Source organism: Leucoraja erinacea, chromosome 10, assembly GCF_028641065.1.
Source record: "Leucoraja erinacea ecotype New England chromosome 10, Leri_hhj_1, whole genome shotgun sequence".
Taxonomy (NCBI): Eukaryota; Metazoa; Chordata; class Chondrichthyes; order Rajiformes; family Rajidae; genus Leucoraja; species Leucoraja erinaceus.
Genome location: NC_073386.1, coordinates 8,539,729 through 8,559,262, shown reverse-complemented (window position 1 = coordinate 8,559,262; position 19,534 = coordinate 8,539,729). Strand labels below are relative to the sequence as shown.

Here is a 19,534-nt window from a genome sequence, read left to right as displayed (position 1 = left end):
AGGGTCAGTGGAAGATGCCTTAGCAGTCCCCCAGCCTGGCACTGCCCCAGTCCCACTATGGCCATGACCCCCCACTCTGCACACTGGCGGTCAGTGGGGCTCAGTAAACGGTGGAACGCACAGGAACTGCCCTCACCCATTAATTAGTCAGGTTCCGGAGCCGGACCTCTGCAGTAGTCTCATTCAAAAAACACACTCACAATTATATTCATAATATTATTTTAATATAATATAGTTATACATAATTATATATGATTACAGACATATTCACAAGTCATATATATATGGTCTAAATAGACTGCAACATGGAAATAGGCTCCCCATGATGTAATATGGGCATTGGACACAAGAAGGCGTTTACTTTTTCGATCTCATTTTCTAATTAGTTTAATTAATTAATATGCAACTTTTGGCACTGACGAGTTATGATTTCCTTCTCAATTATATTTTATCTAAATCTGAAAAATTTCATGTAGTTCCGAGACATGGGTCACAAAAGTTGATTTCTAGACACATTTTTGATGCTCGGCCTACAGCCTATTGTGAACACACATTGTGCAAAATGCACACAGACTGATGTCAGGATTGAACCTGTCCTTGGTGCTGTGAAGTAACAGGTCTACTAGCTGTACCATCATGCCTCCTATCTGTTTGGAACCTAGAAAGTTAAGGGGTGATTTGATCCAATTTTCAAGCCATTGTAAATACAATATTATTTTCACGAATTGTATCTTCGAGACTGGCACGAAAGGCCGATTTTAAAAGTCAAAGCAAAAGTTTTCCAGGAGTTAGACTGAAAACACATTTATGCACAAAGAGGAAGTAACTTTGAACACTTCTGCAAACTTAAATGAATACTGGGTCATGGTATGATGTGATACTTTATTTGTCACATGTACCGAGGTACAGTGAAATTTATTTTTGTATACAGTTCAGTACAAATAGTCACTATACATAAGCACTTAAGTACATATTAGATTAGCATCTCAGATACTGTACATGTGTATAATAGTAGTACACTGAGACAGTATAAAGAGTGGCTAGTTTGTCGTCATTTTCAAGTCCCAGTTGTAAGTGCAGGGATCTTGATCTGACCATGAAGGTTTGTTGTCTTGGCGAAGCTGGCGGTGTTGCAGTGTCGCAGTGTCCGCACCGGTGTAGGCTGCATTCGGTCCACGTGCTCGTCCTCTTGGAGCGGCACCCACTTCCAGCCGAGCCCCGGGTTGTTGCAGGGCCTCCTGCGGCCCACTCCATCATCGAGGTCGTGTACTCCCTCCCATAGACGGTCTACTCCAGGTGGGTTCACGTGGGTCCTCGATTCACGGCGGGCAAGCCGGGCCTTCGGGTGAGTTCCGATCCATGGAGTGGCTCCACCATCCATGATAGGCAAGTCTCCGGAGTATGGGATGGGCCTACCGTGCGGGTTATTGTCAGTGACGCGGGTCCACCGTCTGCGGTGGGCGAGTCGGGCCTACCGTGGTGAGTGGGTCATCCGTCTGTGGCGGGTGAGTCTCCGGTTTCCGGCAGGTGAGCTGGGCCTCCTGTGCGGGTCCTCGGTCTACGGGCCACGGCTACCAGGGATACTAGGGATAATCTGTCAATGATAGATCTTTGTTAACTGAAGGTATTAAATGATATCGGATAAGAGTATGTATGTGGAGTTTAGGTTAGTGTTTTTCAACTGAATTGTCCAAAAGAAACCAGAGACTAAATATCCAGCTCCAATCTCGTGTCCCTTAATTTGTGGTTATGCTGCCATAGAAAATTTAGATAATGCCACATGCATATGTTTTACTTGATATGGTATTGGTTAAAATTATTTGAAATTATTTCACACTTGACATGAGTGTTACTTTTTTTAGCAAGGTTTACCCGAAACAGAGTTTAAAGATGAAGATCACAGTATATTTCAATCAGCAGCCCGGCAGTGCCTGGAAGATGGGCATGCAGCTGAACTTTTGAAAATTCTACAGGATAAACAAAATAAGGTACTATTACAATTTGAATGGTTTTATATTACTAATCTTATTTTCCATTAAATATAACATGGACATGTATCTTACTTTGAAACAATTACATTGGAAATTAATATTTCTCAATCAGCTATATTTCATGTAGTAAAAGTAATCACAGTCCAAAAGATCTGGTTATTTGACTTCCAACATCTATAGTTTAAACATTTTTTTCAAAATTAGGAACACCCATGGTGATTATCATTTCCATTAAAGATAATTTGGTTCAACAATTTGGTTTAAGCTAATTAAATATATTTCTGTGATCTTTGATCTATAATCTTTTAATGAGGAATAATAAAGAAATAGTGACTTTCACAACTTATAGGAACTAATACCATAATTAAAGTCGCTAGCAGTGGCCCCTGATGCGAAGAACAAATTTAGTCTTTGTGTTTTATTTTTAAATAACTGTCCAATGTTGCCAGAGTGACTTAAGCAGTTAGTCAAAACACTCATGCACTTCTTATTGTACCATTGCAATTTTTTTGGTTGCAAATACGGAATGACAGTTTCCATTACCCCAGATAAATGGGAAAAAATATGGAACAAACCAAAAATATAATTTGAAATATTGTTACTATGTTCACTTATGCAATTTATGCTGTGAAAACAACAAATAAATTGTTTGCATTAATTTGATTTCTATTTTGTGAAGCTGGCGACAAGACTTGTTTCCTTTCTACAAAATTGCACGTCATGGCTTCATAATGGTAGTGATAGCACAGTCGAGATTATATGCTGAAAGTATCAGATTGGTCTCAAACCCACAATCTGGAATTGAGAATAAAGCCAACAATTCTTCCTTTAACTTTGGCTAGAGTTGGGGAGGGGTGGGTTGAGGTGGGGGGGGGGGGGGGGGGGGGGGGGGTTATTCACCTAACGTAGAACAAAATTGATGTAACATTTGTATAGTTTGAACCCATTTAATTTACCATCATAATTTACATTGAATATCTTATAGGACTTTGTTATCTGCATGGGTTGGAATCTCATTGGACCTGTTGTCAATTGTATTTTAAGAGATGAGCAACAGATTGAGAACAGCGAAATCTGCTCAAAAATACTAGATCGTGTTATAGAGGTAAGAGAGCACTTGCAGAGGAAGCTCCATTAATCGTAATGTAAGTTTTTTGCATTTATCAGGCATGATATACTTCCGATTTAAATCGGAATTCTGATTTTTATTGTTTTGCTGGCCTATCAGCCGCTTTCGCCAAGGGCGTCGAGTCCAATCACATAATGCTCTCCGTACCAGTCACTTGGCGGCTAATCAACCGCTGTCTCTGAGAAGGTTACGTCCAATTACCGACCAGCTTCCCTTAGAATCCGCTTTGGCCTATATTTCTCCAATCAGCCGCTGTCTCCAAGGGCGTTGCATCCAATCACATAATGTGCCGATCACTCGGCGGCCAATCAGACGCAGTCTCCGAGGGGCGTTGCGGCCAATCACTGACCAATTTCCATTACTGAAGCAGAAGATGGCTGCAGAAGCCGAGAGAAAGGAACAAGTTAGCAGCTCAACAGGCAAGAAAGAAGCACAGGGAAGCCATGTTGAGCAAGTTTATAAAAAGCAAGTGTCAGGCAAAGAGAAAGTCAAACTGGAGTTTAGGTAATGTTAAAGAAGGAACTGCAGATGCTGGAAAATCGAAGGTAGACAAAAATGCTGGAGAAACTCAGCGGGTGAGGCAGCATCTATGGAGCGAAGGAAATAGGCAACGTTTCGGACCTGAAGAAGGGTTTCGACCTGAAATGTTGCCTATTTCCTTCGCTCCATAGATGCTGCCTGACCCGCTGAGTTTCTCCAGCATTTTTGTCTACTTTAGGTAATGTTACTTATGTCATTGGCTTATCAATCACTTTTTTCTGTGCTGTTTGCACACATTGCTAGGCAAAGAGACATTTCAGGTAACATTTTTTGTAAAGATTTGTTTAACTGTATGAAGTCATTTATTTCATTAAATATTTATCTTTTGGGGATTATTTTACTGGTTATGTCTTAGAAAAAGCTTATGTTATGTGAACTACCAGCAGAAAGCTTGGGAATCACTTTCAATTAATTGAAAATGCAGGTGCTAATAGGACCCCCTGAACCCCCCACCGGGGCGTTGCCCCTGGACCCTGCCGGGGGCCTAGCCGGCCTCCTGGATCCCCGGCCAATGCTTCCTACATTTTTTCTGGAGGTGAATATCATGCCTGATTAATTGTAGATTTTAAGAAGAGAGAAGAATCTTGCCTTGATCAACACTGAAACTATAAATCTACTCTATTTGGCTTTGGGAACTTGGTGTGCATACATTCGTGTTTTTCTGACATTAACAGTTTTGGCACTTGAGAAAGTACAGAGTTTCCTGTGAAGCACTTTTGGATGACTTGCAATTTTTAAGTGGCCATGTACAAATTGAAGTTGTTTCTTTAATATTTTTTCCATACATTTATAAATGCATTGTTACATCTTATGCACATTTCTCTCATGTGGGTGAGATTTGGGCTCTGATGTTCTACCCAAATTAAATACCAAGATGATTCTTGACAGGGAGCTTCGTAAAGTGAAAACTTCAATAAGATGCCAAGTAATGACACAATAATGATCTATCAAGGATTTTATGATGAGTAAATATAGCTTTTTAAAAAAACCTGAAAATATAATTTAATCTCACCTTACAAAATTATATAAATTTGCTTCTCAAAGATATGTTCCTTTCCTGCAGATAAGTAACCCAAAGGAACTTCTATTGGGTTTACTTGAACAGATTGAGGATGTTTTTGGAAAGAATATATCTAAAGTTATCTTACTTCTCCTGCAGCCACTTCAGGCAGGTAATTCGAAAATGCACATGAAAGCTTAGTATATTGAAAGTTAATACTTCATAGTTAATAGTTTCATCAATGTACTTTAAGACCTATCTGTTTATATTACTTGCGTTATCTTTGGTCAACATTACAAGGCTGTATATTTGCTCTAGTCCTGTACCATACCCTGCGTGATCTTGAAAGATGAGTTCCACTACTAACTGCTGCTTCTGGGTTTATTAATGTAGCTGTCCATATGTTAACTCTTAAAGTTCCTGACTACCTCGTAGCATTACCACGATGAATGCTGACAGTTTTATTATAGTCTTAAAATCTGGGTCATTAAATCACAACTTGACTAGTTCCAATTTATTTAAATGTTCTTCCATCGCAAGATTTTACTGTAGATAAAATATTATTTTTATTTTCCTTCTGTAAAATTGCATCTCCAGTTAAGAAGTTGTTCCAGTTGTATGGGGGTCTTAACTTGAATCATTTCATGAATCTAACAACAAATATATTTTTCCCAGTGCTACTAAAAATGAAACATAAAAAGACATATTCTGTGGGATTGTCTCTTGCAACCATTCAAAGGCAACTCTCTAAACTGCCTGTACCTATTAATGATGAACAACGCATACAGGATGAACATGAACTTTGCAAGTGTTGTACTGCTGTTAGCTCTTTTGTTAAACCATTTGTGGATGAAGTGACTCAAACAACAAATTCCAAGAGAAATCCTTCCAATAATGAGCTAAAGGAGGAGCTACTAAAATTGTAGGTACTTAATTTTCAATATAATAATCTACATGCTTCAACTAAGCTTTAGTCGGGTAAATAAATGTGTGTAAGCCTAACTGGTATTTTGTGATTAATATAGCTTTATGAAAATATTGGAATACCCATTACTGACTGCACAATTACAGCCATTAACCAAAGGGATTGAAGACAACTCATTAAGAGCTTTTGCTGCTGAAATTGTAGTAAGTTTAAAGCCCACTCTGTTTTATGCACAAAGTCATTCCTCACACAGTTCCTTTGCGTTTGCAATGGAATTAACTTAATTCGGTCATTTAGATGTTTAGTTCACATCAGTATCACTTCACTAAATAATATTTTTATCATGATCATTATTTTTATTGATTGCATAACTGAAAAAAAAATTCTTGATTCCACTAATCATAAGTTCAAACGTAAATCTTAATATGGAGTTCTGTGCATTTTGCATTTAGTTGGTTTATTGTGCGTGGCTTATAGTAACATTTTCGTGGGAATTTTGAGTTGGCTCGTATGCTCCATGCAACAAGTGTGAGAGGTTTGGAATACTGATCACCGGGGATATAATCAGATTGACTATCATTTTGGAGTTGAAAGTGGTTATGATTGGATGAATTCTACTTCCAGAGGGCAGGAATCAAGAAACGAGTAGGCTTGTACAAAAAGTGGAAGAAAACATTAGTACATTTTTTGGTGAAAGAAGGACAAGGAAAGCATAAATAAATCTTTGCAGAGCAAGATATAACAATTTATGAAGATGTGCCAAAATTACTATATAATGTGCATAATTCATCTTTGACAGCATAATTATGTAGAGTCAGTTCCAGAATTATTTCACTTATAATAAATATTTGAATGTGCATTCATATTTGTATTAATAAATGTAATAAAGAATTATACTTAGACTCAAACGAGTGTCGTCATCTCTTGTAGGTTTACTTGGTGGCAATTGGTGAATCGCTTCCTGTGTTGATGGTTCATCCATTGTTACAGTCCAGAAAGAAACTGCAAGAGATAGACGCTCTGCAAGAAGATATAAAATACCCGACAAATTCATTGGCAAGCCTGGCATATCTTTTATTTGTTCAGCATATTGGTATTGCTCAATTTCCAGCTGTATACAGGTATGTGAAGATGAGAGTCCATTATTTAGGACGATATTCTTGAGAATTAATGGGACGTGACTAGAAGTTTAGTGCTTGTTGTCGACAATTTATGAAGATCTTTGAACATTTATTTCATTGTTGCAGTATTAAGATCCTCTCTGGAAGTAAGCCCCTGTCCCACAGTATCTTTAGCTTGAAAATTCCCATTCATAAAAACTTTCTTATTCATTTGGTCAACTTGTGTGTTTCTTTTATTATATGAGGCACTGCAAATGTTGTTACATTAATCGTGTTTCACGATGCAAGATATTTTAAAATATGATTTTAAACTAGAAAGTTCTTAGTTCATTTTTATTGTATCAAAATGATATTCTGCGGTTGCTTTTGGGTACAGAAAAAAGCAGTTACAAGTTGAAATACCCCTCCTGCTTGCTCCTCAAATCGTAGCTGATTTTATGCTTCAAGAGCCCTGTCCTGAACCTCATTTCCTTGTTTTGAAAATGTTGTCACTTTTAAATATATACACAGCAGATAAGCATTCGCAGCTGCCTAGATTTAGGTTTATTATTGTCACGTGTACTGAGGTACAGTGAAAAGCTTTGCAGTGCTTTGTTTTGAAGCATCCTACAAGATGAAAACATTCTCCCAGTCAGTCTTAAAGTGGTCAAATTGTTATTCCTACACCATGTGAGCCATGGGTTCTAGTCTGCAACCAAAAGAAATGGCTCTCTCAGAATTGTTCATGATTTAGTGAAATAAAAAAAATATTTGAATTAGGAGCAGGAACAGTTCACTCAGTCCTCAAGCCTGCTGTTGCACTTAATAAAAGTGTCCTACCAAACCTTGTCATGAGCAAATTTATCAACCTTTCATACCTTCATCTAAGTCTTTGATATGAATTGTAAAAAGTTGAGGCCCCTTGAGGCTTTGAAATTCTTGCAATAGCTTACCAGCAGAGAAAGACCTTGTATGCCTAGTCTCTTTTTCCTGTCAGCCAGTCAATCTACTCTCCACACCAATAGGGGATCTCTACACCATGGGCTTTCATTTTCCACAATAACCTTTGATGCAGCATCTCATAATGGATCCCAGAGCTACTAAACCTCAATATCAGCCTCATTCTGTTCAGTCCATCCTCAGAGAACAGTCACTTGGAAATTATAGTTGCCTAAAAAGGCACTTTAACTGTTGCATTGAGGGCTAACATGTTTTGCTCGTGGTGTGTTGTTGGGAGACTCAGTAAATAGCTCATGAGGTCTGAGATTACCTCCACAAACAGCCTTTCATGATGTTAGTGTAAAAGAGGGAAGGAAATCTTGAGAGTCTGATTCAGGATAGTGCACAATCAAAATAACATGTAATTTTACCCCCAAATTTATAAAAATGGCTGTAAAGTAGTAGAGAACAGAGGAAATTGATACATTTTTTTATTTCTAGGGGGGTGATTAATGTAATAGATTTTAATATACATTTTATGTTTTGTGTTTGTAACTAATTGTGACTGAAATCTCTGCAGCCCTCGGTATCTACTACAAGTGAATTTGGAATATATATCTGCATTAATAAGCAAGTAAGTTAACGGAAATACATTCATCCATCTTCAAAAGTATTATTGCACTAATCATTATATTTGAACATATGCTTGTTTATAGGTTTTAGTGAACTATTCTTTCTTATCTCCTTTAAATTATTGAGTGAGGAATGAGTCTTTGGTGGCCAGTGCTAAACTTAGGGTATTTGCTGCATATTTGGTTCCACTGAAATCATTGGAGCTGAATTTGCAGAGCTAAATACAACTCGTCTGATAGTCTTACATGTAAATAGTGCTGGCAATCAAAGATGAATGTGTTCCCAATTAAGACTGTGTGGCTCAGCTGGCGGAGCCTCTCCAGACCATTTCAACCTGAGTCTCCAGTCAGGGAGGGTACCAGGTCTGTGGAAAACATCACGTCTCGTGCCGGTTCCCAAAGCAGGGCGGCTGACCGAGATCAACGACTACAGACCGGTGCCCCTTGCATCTCATATCATGAAGACAATGGAGCGGCTACTCATTCATCTCCTGAGACCACAAGTCCAGCACGCACTCGACCCACTACAGTTTGCGTACCAGGAGAACATTGGGGTGGATGACGCAGTCCTCTACATGCTGCACCGGATGATCTACTTTTTGAATCAACCAGGTGGCTATGTGAGGATTATGTTCTTCGACTTTTCAAGTGCGTTCAACACCATCCAACCCCTGATTCTGAAAGACAAGCTTAAGAGGATGGGGATAGACTCCACCTTTATCTCCTGGATATACAACTACCTGACGGGTCGACCACAGTTTGTTAAGCTGGGGGACTGTGTTTCCAGGGCAGTGGTGTGCAATGTTGGAGCCCCACAGAGAATGGTTCTGGCCCCGTTCCTCTTCACCCTGTATACTGCAGACTTTAATTATAAGTCTGACACGTGCTACGTACAGAAATATTCAGATAACACAGCGATTGTGGCATGTGTAAGGAACGGTCATGAGGAGGAATACAGGGACTTGACCAGTGCCTTCTGTGCCTGGAGTAAAGAGAACTGTCTCATCCTGAATACAACCAAGACTAAAGAGATGATGGTTAACTTTGGCAGGTCCAAGCTCCCCCTTCAGCTGGTCAACACTGCAGAGACTGACATTGAGGTGGTGCAGCCATATAAATACCTTGAGGTGCACCTTGATAACAAACTGGACTGGTCTGCCAACTCTGACGTCCTCTACAAAAAAGGCCAGAGCAGACTCTTTTTCCTCAGAAGGCTCAAATCCTTCAATGTGCGTAATGATATGCTGTACATGTTTTACAATACTGTGGTTGCAAGTGTCATTTTTTACGCTGTTGTCTGCTGGGGCAACAGCATCAGTGCGAAAAACAACAAGAAGCTGGACAAAGTGGTAAAACGGGCTAGCACAGTGCTGGAGGGGAGAGTGGATTCTGGGATGGATGTGCTTGAGAGGCGTATGAGGCGCAAGGTGCAGGTCACCCTGGAAAACCCCGGGCATCCCCTCCATGTAATTCTGGAGAGTCAAAAGAGCACTCGGAACAACAACCGGCTCCTCTCCCTGCGCTGTAGAACAGAGCGATTCAGGAGATCCTTCACCCCTGCAGCCATTAGATTTTATAATACGGCTGTATTATAATTTATAATAAGGCTGTAGGGGGATGCGTTTTTGCATTCTTTAATTGTTAATTATTGGTCTTTTTAAGTATTTATTGTTCTCGGGTATTGTCCACATTGTATTTTATGTATTTTCTGTCCGTGTTCGTTTTGAATGTGTGGGTTTGTTGTTTGGGGGCTTCTGGACATCTGCATTTCCTTGAGGGGATCAATTATTTATTATTATTATTAATCTAGGCCCATTTGCCTGTGTTTGTACAATATTCCTCTAAACCTTTCCTATCCATGTATCTGTCCAAGTATCTTTTAAATCTTGTTATGCTGTTAAGTTGTATTTTCTCTTCTAGATAAAGTAATTGTTTATTTAAATTATCTTAGGACAGAAGAGTCCATGTTGTCTAAAGGATTGGTAAGTATTTATTTACACTACAACCAATCTTACAATTCTTATTTGAAACATCTATCAGAACTTTTTACTGCTAACTTAATACTTTATCTAACAATCATATACATAAACATCTTCTAATGTGATATAATATATTTTTTGAAGTCTGACCAAATCTACACTTCAGTGCAAGTCTCTAAATCAGTTTTCCCCTTTCAGGAATTATATGAACATTGTTTATTAGCAATTGAAGATAACACTCTTTCCCACAACTATTTGGAAATCAAAAACATTCTTGGTGTTCCACAGGTAATTCACAATAAATGCCTAAAGTGGATTTAGTACTTGCTCTCTTTAATTGTTATTGCATGTACTTCTGGCTCACATTTAAAAAAAAAAATTCTCCATTTTTTTTCTGTAGGAGTTAGTGAAAGTGATGACATTATGTCCTTTCGAACATATGGTATGTATTAATGCCACTATATAAAATGACTTGTATCTAAATAATATTGAGTGCTTTATTAAAATTACCTGTTATCTGTGCATACTATCTTATATTGATGGTGGTAATTATCCTGAAATAGGCAAATACAATACGATAGTAAAGAGCAAGAATGTTAGGAATTCCTGAAATACATTCATGAAAATTAATTTATTTGGTGTTTTGGGACACGTTTGGGTAAACATTTGCTCAACATTTGATTACATCAGGTTTAAAATTACTCCAGAAAAAAAGAAACAATTTAAAGTAAAAACAGCATGAGGGCAGATTTTAAGTGAGTTAAAAAGAGAGCTAGCCTGTTGCATTCTAATTTAAAAAAAGGCCTAATTGGTAGTAGACCAAAGGAAAGATGGTGCAGCTGGAGAATGTACATATTTCCAACCGGGGAAGAGGAAGGGATACCAAATCTAGAGTTTCTAGATTAGCATAAAATAGGAAAAATTGGCTTATGTCAAATACAGGTTGAATACAGATGGCATAGAGGATTTAAAAAGGAACTAAGACACCCAAAGAGAGTAGTGAATATATTCAAGGCCAAAAGAACAGGGATTCCCAAAGTCTATTACATATTCACACTGAAAGGGCAATCAGAATTGGGATGAGTTACCAAATAAGCATTCTTCTTTCACTGGAGATGGAGATGATGCTAATGAAGTACAGAGAGACTTGCCAGAGATGAGTGAGTTCAGTCATATGGAGATATTGGGTTATTCTTGTTGGAGCAGGGAAAGTTAATGCCTTTGCAAAATTGGAAACAATGGATTAAATAGGAATTAATTGTTTCTGATCATGGAAAAGTCAGTTAACCAAAGATGTGGGTTTAAGGTAATAGGGTGATGAGTGCCTGGAACACGCTGCCAGGGGTGGGGGTGACGAATAAAGTAATTTTCAAAAGGGAATAAGATAACTGAAGGGAGAAAATATAGTCATGAGGAAAGAATAGGGGTTTGAGACCAATTGGGTCGTAACTTTTAAAAGTTGATGCAGATAACAAGGGTTAAATAGTTTTCTTTTTCTGCTGCTTCATGATTCTAATTTCCTTTTTCATGTTTTAGCGGAAATGGAGCCTGAAGATATTCCAGCAAAACATTGATAAATTTGATTCGGAAGGAAAATACAAATTATTTAGGTGAGTATTGTCAGGAAAGGATGATTTTATATTGAAGACGATGTCTTTAATGTCTGCAGTTTCTCGCAAGATATTTGAAAATAAGGAATGCAGTTCATATACAATAGGTTAGGAAAAGAATAAGCGGTAGGCCATTTAGGACGGAGATGAGGAAAAACTTTTTCACGCGGAGAGTTGTGAAACTGGAATTCTCTGCCACAGAAGGCAGTGGAGGTCAATTCACTGGATGTTTCAAGAGAGGTAGATTTAGCTCTTAAGGCTAAAGAAATTAAGGGAAATGGGGAAAAATCAGAACTGATTTTAGATGATCAGCCATGATCATATGGCTCGAAGGGCCGAATGGCCAACTCCTGCACCTATTTTTCATTTTCATTGAAAACCACTAGGAAACCTACAGAAAACGACTTACTAGGCCTGAAGAAAAAGCACATCAATTCAATTTAAGAAAATGTCAAATACCTGTAACATTACATTGTTCAAGATGATATCAATACCCAATGTTAATAAACATAATTGCTTTTAAGCTTTATTAGATTAAAAAACAACATAATCTTTGAATTTATTTTAGAATTATATAATGTGCTGACCAGAATCAAACACAATATTCCAGTTGTGACCTTATGAGGGTTGAGTAAAAGTGCAATTTCACTTTTCTGTTCTTTTACTCTAAACCTCCAATTACTTATTTTGCAAGAAATGATTTTGTTAAAGTCAGTCTACTTGGAAGTAGTCTTTTTCAGTTGATAATTTATAGCAGTTCTAATGCATATATTTTGTGTGATTGCATTGTACTGGAACAATTCAATTTTAAAAACATGCCAAAACATTGTTAACAAAATTAATTCAATCGAGAAAATAGCTTTTTTCATTGCACATTGATTACCTTTCGGCATTACTTGAAGAGAGGAAAATTAAATTTGATTACAAGTCAGGATAGACAAAAATACTAGAGAAACGCAGCGGGTGAGGCAGCATCTATGGAGCGAAGGAAATAGGCGACGTTTCGGGTCGAGACCCTTGATTACGAGTCATCTTAGTTTAAAGCTGCGTCATTCACAATGCTGTATTTGATGTAGATGTAAATGCCAGTGCCCCTTTAATATAAAGGGCTGTGCCTCGTGATCGAGAGCAGGTGACCTTGGAGAAGGGTCCGTGGGTGGGGCACAATAAATCATACTTACAAGATGTCGGACGTGTTTTCCTTCTGTTTGTGCTAGTCACAACAGGGCCTTGCGTGGTCTCAAACATTACATGGTGTCAGAAGTGGGAAATTGTTCCATATGCCAGGTGACAAGGAAAGCACAAGCAAGCGAGCCACTCCAACCACACTTCATTCCCAGCAGACCTTGGTCTAAGGTCGGCGCAGACATCTTCCATCTGGATGGAGTTGACCATTTGCTTGTAGTGGACTATTACTCCAAGTACCCAGAAATAGCGCAACTGACAGACATGACGTCACATTCGGTGATACGTGAGATGAAGGGCATGTTTGCCTGGAATGGCATTCCTGACTTGGTGATGACTGACAACGCGAGACAATTTGTCTGTGCTGAGTTTTGTAGGTTCCAGGATGACTGGGAATTTGCCCATGTCGCCTCAAGTCCCATATATCCACAGAGCAACGGGCAGATAGAGCGCTGTGTGCAAACTATAAAAGGTATCATGAGGAAAGCCAAACGCAGCGGCCGTGACCCGATGTACGCCATCCTCGAATACCGCAACACCCCACTTGATGGGACAGGCGGCTATGCCCCTTCACAGATGTAAGGTAATTTAAGGGAAGGGGGAGAATTGTAATTAAAGTAAAGGGGGAGATGTGATGTATATGTAAATGCCAGTGCCCCTTTAATATAAAGGGCTGTGCCTCGTGATCGAGAGCAGGTGACCTTGGAGAAGGGTCCGTGGGTGGGGCAGAATAAATCATACTTACAAGATGTCGAACATGTTTTCCTTGTGCTAGTCACAACAGGGCCTTACGCGGTCTCAAACATTACACTACATGAATTTCAGCCGTGAGGTTGACGAGTAGATTATCATAATTCCAAAGTTAAATGCTAATCTGCCACTGCATTGACCAAACAGTTGTGAGTAGTTTCTGTGGTATCTCCACATTGATGAAAGCCTTTCCTAATCTATTGGATCTCCTTGAACGTTTTATGAATGGATTGCACGTCTTTAAATCCATTCCACAAAATCATAGTGGAATTTGCTTCAAATTCTTTCTTAATGTTAAAAGTCGCTGCAAGGCACATAAGTATGATTGATGGAAAACACACTTTATTAAGTAACAGAAGTTTCGCAGTTGTGGTTCAAGCTTTACATGTTCAGTCATCTCAAATTACTGAACTGCAGGCTAAAGGAGTCATAATAATTCTACGGAAGTCTCATTGCAATGCTAAAGAGGATCTTGAACTTTGAGATTATTCTAATGTATTGCATTATTATGGGAACCATGTTGCAGTGTGAGTACGACAGAATTGTAACTAGATTTTTAAAGATATTTCAGAATGGCTATGTAATGGAAGAAATACACATGGAGAATTAGGCTCTTAGGACTGAAACTGTCATTTAGATTTTTCTATTTATACGGTTATTCTTTTTTCAGGTGTTTATTGAAGACAACTCATCATGCTGGAGTACAAGGTTATATTATACAAAATATTAAAAATCAGATTGATCTAGCATTGAAGGTAAGCATGCTCTTAGGTTTCTGTGTAAGTATAGGTTTATACTATTGTTGTATCTTTAAATGATCGAAATATGCCGCCTCATTTTTGTGGGTTTCATAAGTAAAAGCCATGGCTGTCATTTGAGTCGGATATTCCATATTATTTGACATTCCTACTTTATGAGCTTTATGCAAAGAAATTATTCAGATAACTTTGACATGTAGTGCAAGCATTAACGGAAATAATCTTTTTGTATATTTTATAAAACATTTTTTTTGCTATATTGTTCATTTCATAAAGTCTCACATTGTATTATTTATTTTTGAAATATGGGTGATGCTAGAAAGGCCAGAAATTGCTGCTCATCTCAAATATCCCTTGAGGAGTGGTGATGAAAGTGCCTTTATGAATTACTGCAACCCTTCTGGTGTAGGTCTTCCCTTGGTAATGGGTTATTGTTGGGTGATAGTGGAGAAATATTATTTCATGTGCTATTCAGTCAGGTCTTGCCATACATAATTACATCAGATAGTGCAAAGAGAAAAATAATCAATGTGCAGAATATAATGCTACAGCGTTACAGTTGCAGAGAAAATGCCGATTTAAAAAAAAAAAAGTGCAAGGGTCTAAATGAGGTAGATTAGGAAAATACTCTTAGTTTATGAGAGGGAATGACTGACCGAGGTATAGGTTTTTAATTCAGTGAGAGTATCTACATAAAGGTTGGCACAGTGGCACAGCTGGTAGAACCGTTGCTTCATGGCGCCAGAGACCCAGATTCCGTCCTAACCTCGAGTTTGCATGTTATATCCTCTCCCCACGTGGGTTTCCTCCCATATCCCAAACACGTGCGGGTTGTAGGGTAATTGGCCCTTTGTACATTGCCCCTAAGGTGTAGGGAGTGTTTGCAAAAATGGGATAACAGAACTAGTGTGAACAAGTAAACTGGCATGTACTCGGTCGATCAAATGGCCTGTTTCTCTAAACTAAAACTTAAACTAAACATATGTGCAACAAAATCACATTATTATGGAATTTGCAATTGATTCCAGGACCTCCTGAAGCTGATGAGATTTCAGTGCTTCATCTTCATGGCGATGTTGTTCAAGCACTCACTTAAACTTATGTTGCTTAAGGTTGAGGTGCTCCAGATGGAAGCCACACGTCTATAACCAATAGTCATGCCAGTGTTTGACCATTTTCCACCTTACATAATTATTTATCTGTTCTTTTCCCCAACTTTTCATTCTAAAAGATCTACCTTTTAGTAAATTTAAACTTGTTTTTGTTTCTAGGTCAGCAATGGAAATATGTGGTTCTCAGGCCAACAACTGGTCCCTCTTCTTCACTTAGTCCTTTCACTTCCTGAAGGAGCTGAAACAGATTTACTTCAAAACACAGACAGGTAAGTTTCATGCTTGATTTAGCCATGCAGTAATTGTAATGAGTCAGTGCAGTGTGCTTTGCAGGGATGGGGAGAGAGAAACCTTTCCTTGGATACATGGACCCCGTGAAAATGTAATTTAATGGCTGTGCATTGTACTCTGCTGTCGGAATTCAGTTCCATCCACTTTAGTGAAGGGGGGGGGGCACTTCAGGAGCACTGAATTCCCATAGACAAGGTTTGAGGAGGTACACATGAAGATCTGTCTCTGCTGGATGGCTGCTGGGGTCCCTGGAGGAAAGTGAGAGAGGTGTAGGGACAGGTGTTACATCTCCTGTGGTTGCATGGGAAAGTACTTGGGGAAGAGGTGATTTGGGTGGGAAGGGACAAGCAAACCAAGGAGTTGCAGAAAGAGTGTAGGAACTCTGCAGATGCTGGTTTAAACTGAAAATGAACACAAAAAGCTGGAGTAACTAAGTGGGACAGGTAGCATCCCTGGAGGGAAGGAATGGGTCTTGACCTGAAATGTCACCCATTTCTTCTCTCCAGAGATGCTGCCTGTCCTACTGAGTTGCAGAGAGAGTGCTCTACAAAATGCAGAAAGGGGTGGAGACTAGAAGATGTGACTCATTGTGGGATTGTTGAAGGTGGCGGAAATGTCAGAACAATGTGTTTGATGAGGAGCCTGATGGGAATATGTAAGGACCAAGCAAGCTCTGTCCTTCTTCTGTCAGGGGGAGGGGCAGAAAGAGTCAGACAACAGGAGTCATGGGTGTCATGACAGAGGACAGAGGAAACATGGGTGAGGGCTCCATCCACAACAACAGAGAGGAAACCACGTTTACCGAAGAAAGAGGCCATCGCGGATATCCAAAAGTGACAAGCCTCATCTTGGAAGCGGATGTGGTGTAGATGGAGAAATTGAGTAAAGGATTGTGTCTTCGATCGAGGTGGGGAAGGGGGTTAGTCGAGGTTGCTGTGGGAGTTAGTGGATATTTTGCCCTCTTGTGATGGTGACGGAGAGATTGAGAAAAGGGAGAGTAGTGTCAGAGAGTTGCGGAGGAAAAGTTGGGGAATGGTGTTGGGGTATGTTTGGAACAAGGAGTATTCAATGTAACCAACAAAAAGACAGGCAAAGGCTCCTCTCGAGTCAAAAGAGAGATTGTTAAGGGTGAGGACAAGTTCAGCCAGTGAGTGGAGAGTGTGAATTAAGGTGTACTGATTTGGTCTCTGTTCAAGGAAGAATCCATGGGTCCCTGAGGCCTTCCTGGTGGGGAATGGAGATGTAGAGGGACCGGATGTCCAAGCTCAAGATGAGACAATGGGGGCTTAAGAATTGGAAGTTGTTGAAGTAATGAAAAGCATGCAAAGTGTCTTGGATGTAGTTCGGAAGGAACTGCACGAGGTACAAGATGGAATCGAGATATTTGGAGACAGTTTTGGGAAAGCCGCAGTTAACTAGTCCGATACGAGCAACAGAAGAGAAAGTTCCGATTTATTTGGCAGAAATGTTGGTAATTTCCAACTTCCATTGGAAGAGCCCATCTCTTTTAGTTATTAAATAATTACATCTCAATAGCACATTTCAGTTTTAGAGTATCCCAAAGTGTTGGGAACCAATGAAGGTATTTTAAAATGTAATCACTATAGAATAAATGATAATCTATTTGTACACAGCAAACAGATTTCTGGTGATAAGTAGAAAAATAATGAAATCTTGATGATAAATAGGGAAGAATAAGTTGCCAAGTAAAGATGTTATACCTGGAATTGACAATTTGTTTGTCTCTTGGTATTAGGATCATGGAATCACTGAATCTTCTGAGGTACCTTGTAATCAGGGATAATGAATGGGAGAATCAAGTAAGTATTTGGTAAATGAAAAATATCTTGCATAATCCTGTCGTTTTTGTACATTGATTGATACAGCTAGGAAACAAGCTCTTCAGCTCACTGTGTTATCCCATTTTCACATTCATCCCTTACACAATTGGGGCAATATAAAGAGGCCAATTAACCTACAAACCAGGCACGTGCCGTGAGTAATTAGTCAGGGGAGGCAGTGGCTTTTAAAAATCTTGAAAACCGCGCATGCGCAGAATGTTCTCTCGACTTTTATCAAGTAATTTGTCTTCAGTATCTCTTAATAAAGTATTTAAAAACATAGAACTCAACTAAATTTACTTACCATATTTAGCAATGTTACAAAATTTTGAGATTTTAAAAATCAAGTCTGCAATTTATCCCATAAGATAAAGCATAAAAAGAAGTTTAATTTGACATATAATTCACTTTCATATCTTCAGTATTAAAAAAGTTATGGCCATTTTCATACTCAGAAACTAGCATCTTGTTCCCTATTGATTTTCCATTGACTTGATCGAGGACAGTAAAAAGCCCATAACTTTCTTAAAAATGAAGAGAACTGAAATAAATTTTCATTTATTATAGATTGAAGCATTCTGAAACAAATATGAAACAATCTTACTTAGATGACCTGAAATTAAAGCATATAATTAGTTAGTTACCCAATTGTAGCCAATTCCAAAATTCAATTTTTAGATCTAAACATCTATCCATTTCTTAAGGAAAGATTAACATTTTTAAATAGCCTAAGTATCCAAAGAACATTCAGACAAGAATTCACAATAAAACATGATTTTTAAATCTCATTGACATTAATTTATAGGCCAAATGGAAGGAATTTAAATCAGCTTTCGAGTGGGATCCTGTGGAACGCGCTGGTTTGGAACGTTCCCATTGCGGTGGATTTGTACCCCAGAAAAATACTGCGGGATTTAATGGGCCCCCAAATTAGCTACTCGCAACATAAAATTTTGTATAAAGGGATCTTAAGAAGCGCTTTTTAATGTAAAAATAAACAGCCTGCCTTCCGTTTTCCCCTACATGAGATCCGGCCCGTTGGTGGCGGTCGCGGGTTTAGAGGATGATTTTTAACCTACTATAACAATTAAATTAACCAATATAGTTTAAAAATACCTGCAGCAAACGAACCTCGCAGCGATTTTTCGTCAGCAACTAAGTAGGCTGAACAACCTCGATTTGAATAGCCGAGAGAAAATCGCGTTTTAAACCCGCCCCCCCCCTCAAAGGCGCCAAAATTGCGCACTCGGGCAGCGACAAATCTGCAGCGCCGCTGAAGGTAGGTTTTGCAACATACCTACCATATTATTTGTACACAAAATCTATTCTTCTCTCTTTGTTTCCTGTTGTACCAAGCTGTTTTAAATGTTCTAATTATTTTTGTTCCTTTGCGCTGTTGAAGTTTGAAGTTATTTAAGTTCCAGTGTTGGTCTGCCATTTTCAATTATTTTGGTCTTTACCTCGTCAGTTTGCTTCAAGAAACTCTTCAGGTAATCACTATCCATCTTTGAAAAACCCGCCAAGAAACTTGCACATGCGCAGTAGGCTGGTGCGCATGCGCAGTGTACAGCGCAGCACATGCACGCAGTCCACGGTGTAAAGGCAGAATTTCAGCTGCCTTTACGGACCGTTCCCACTGATGGCTTGAAGCATCGTCGACGGCACGTGTTTTGAATGTGCTGCGGATGAAAGGCACGGGACAATTATGCCTCCCTAAGAGATCGATCTCTTAGGGAAGCATAATTCTCCTGT

At 38.9% G+C, this 19,534-nt stretch overlaps 1 protein-coding gene across 3 annotated transcripts in view; it reads left to right on the top strand.

The window, feature by feature from the left end:
• glmna (glomulin, FKBP associated protein a) overlaps positions 1–19,534 on the top strand; it is a 29,917-nt gene that overhangs the window by 7,115 nt on the left and 3,268 nt on the right. For all 3 annotated transcript variants that reach the window (XM_055641405.1, XM_055641407.1, XM_055641406.1), the window contains exons 3-16: positions 1,863–1,988; positions 2,977–3,096; positions 4,724–4,832; positions 5,336–5,582; positions 5,686–5,788; positions 6,516–6,706; positions 8,205–8,258; positions 10,208–10,238; positions 10,434–10,523; positions 10,636–10,677; positions 11,772–11,845; positions 14,451–14,535; positions 15,810–15,919; positions 17,698–17,761. In XM_055641405.1, the coding sequence (XP_055497380.1) occupies positions 1,863–1,988; positions 2,977–3,096; positions 4,724–4,832; positions 5,336–5,582; positions 5,686–5,788; positions 6,516–6,706; positions 8,205–8,258; positions 10,208–10,238; positions 10,434–10,523; positions 10,636–10,677; positions 11,772–11,845; positions 14,451–14,535; positions 15,810–15,919; positions 17,698–17,761 (1,446 nt within the window). The remainder of the gene's footprint in view (positions 1–1,862; positions 1,989–2,976; positions 3,097–4,723; positions 4,833–5,335; positions 5,583–5,685; positions 5,789–6,515; positions 6,707–8,204; positions 8,259–10,207; positions 10,239–10,433; positions 10,524–10,635; positions 10,678–11,771; positions 11,846–14,450; positions 14,536–15,809; positions 15,920–17,697; positions 17,762–19,534) is intronic.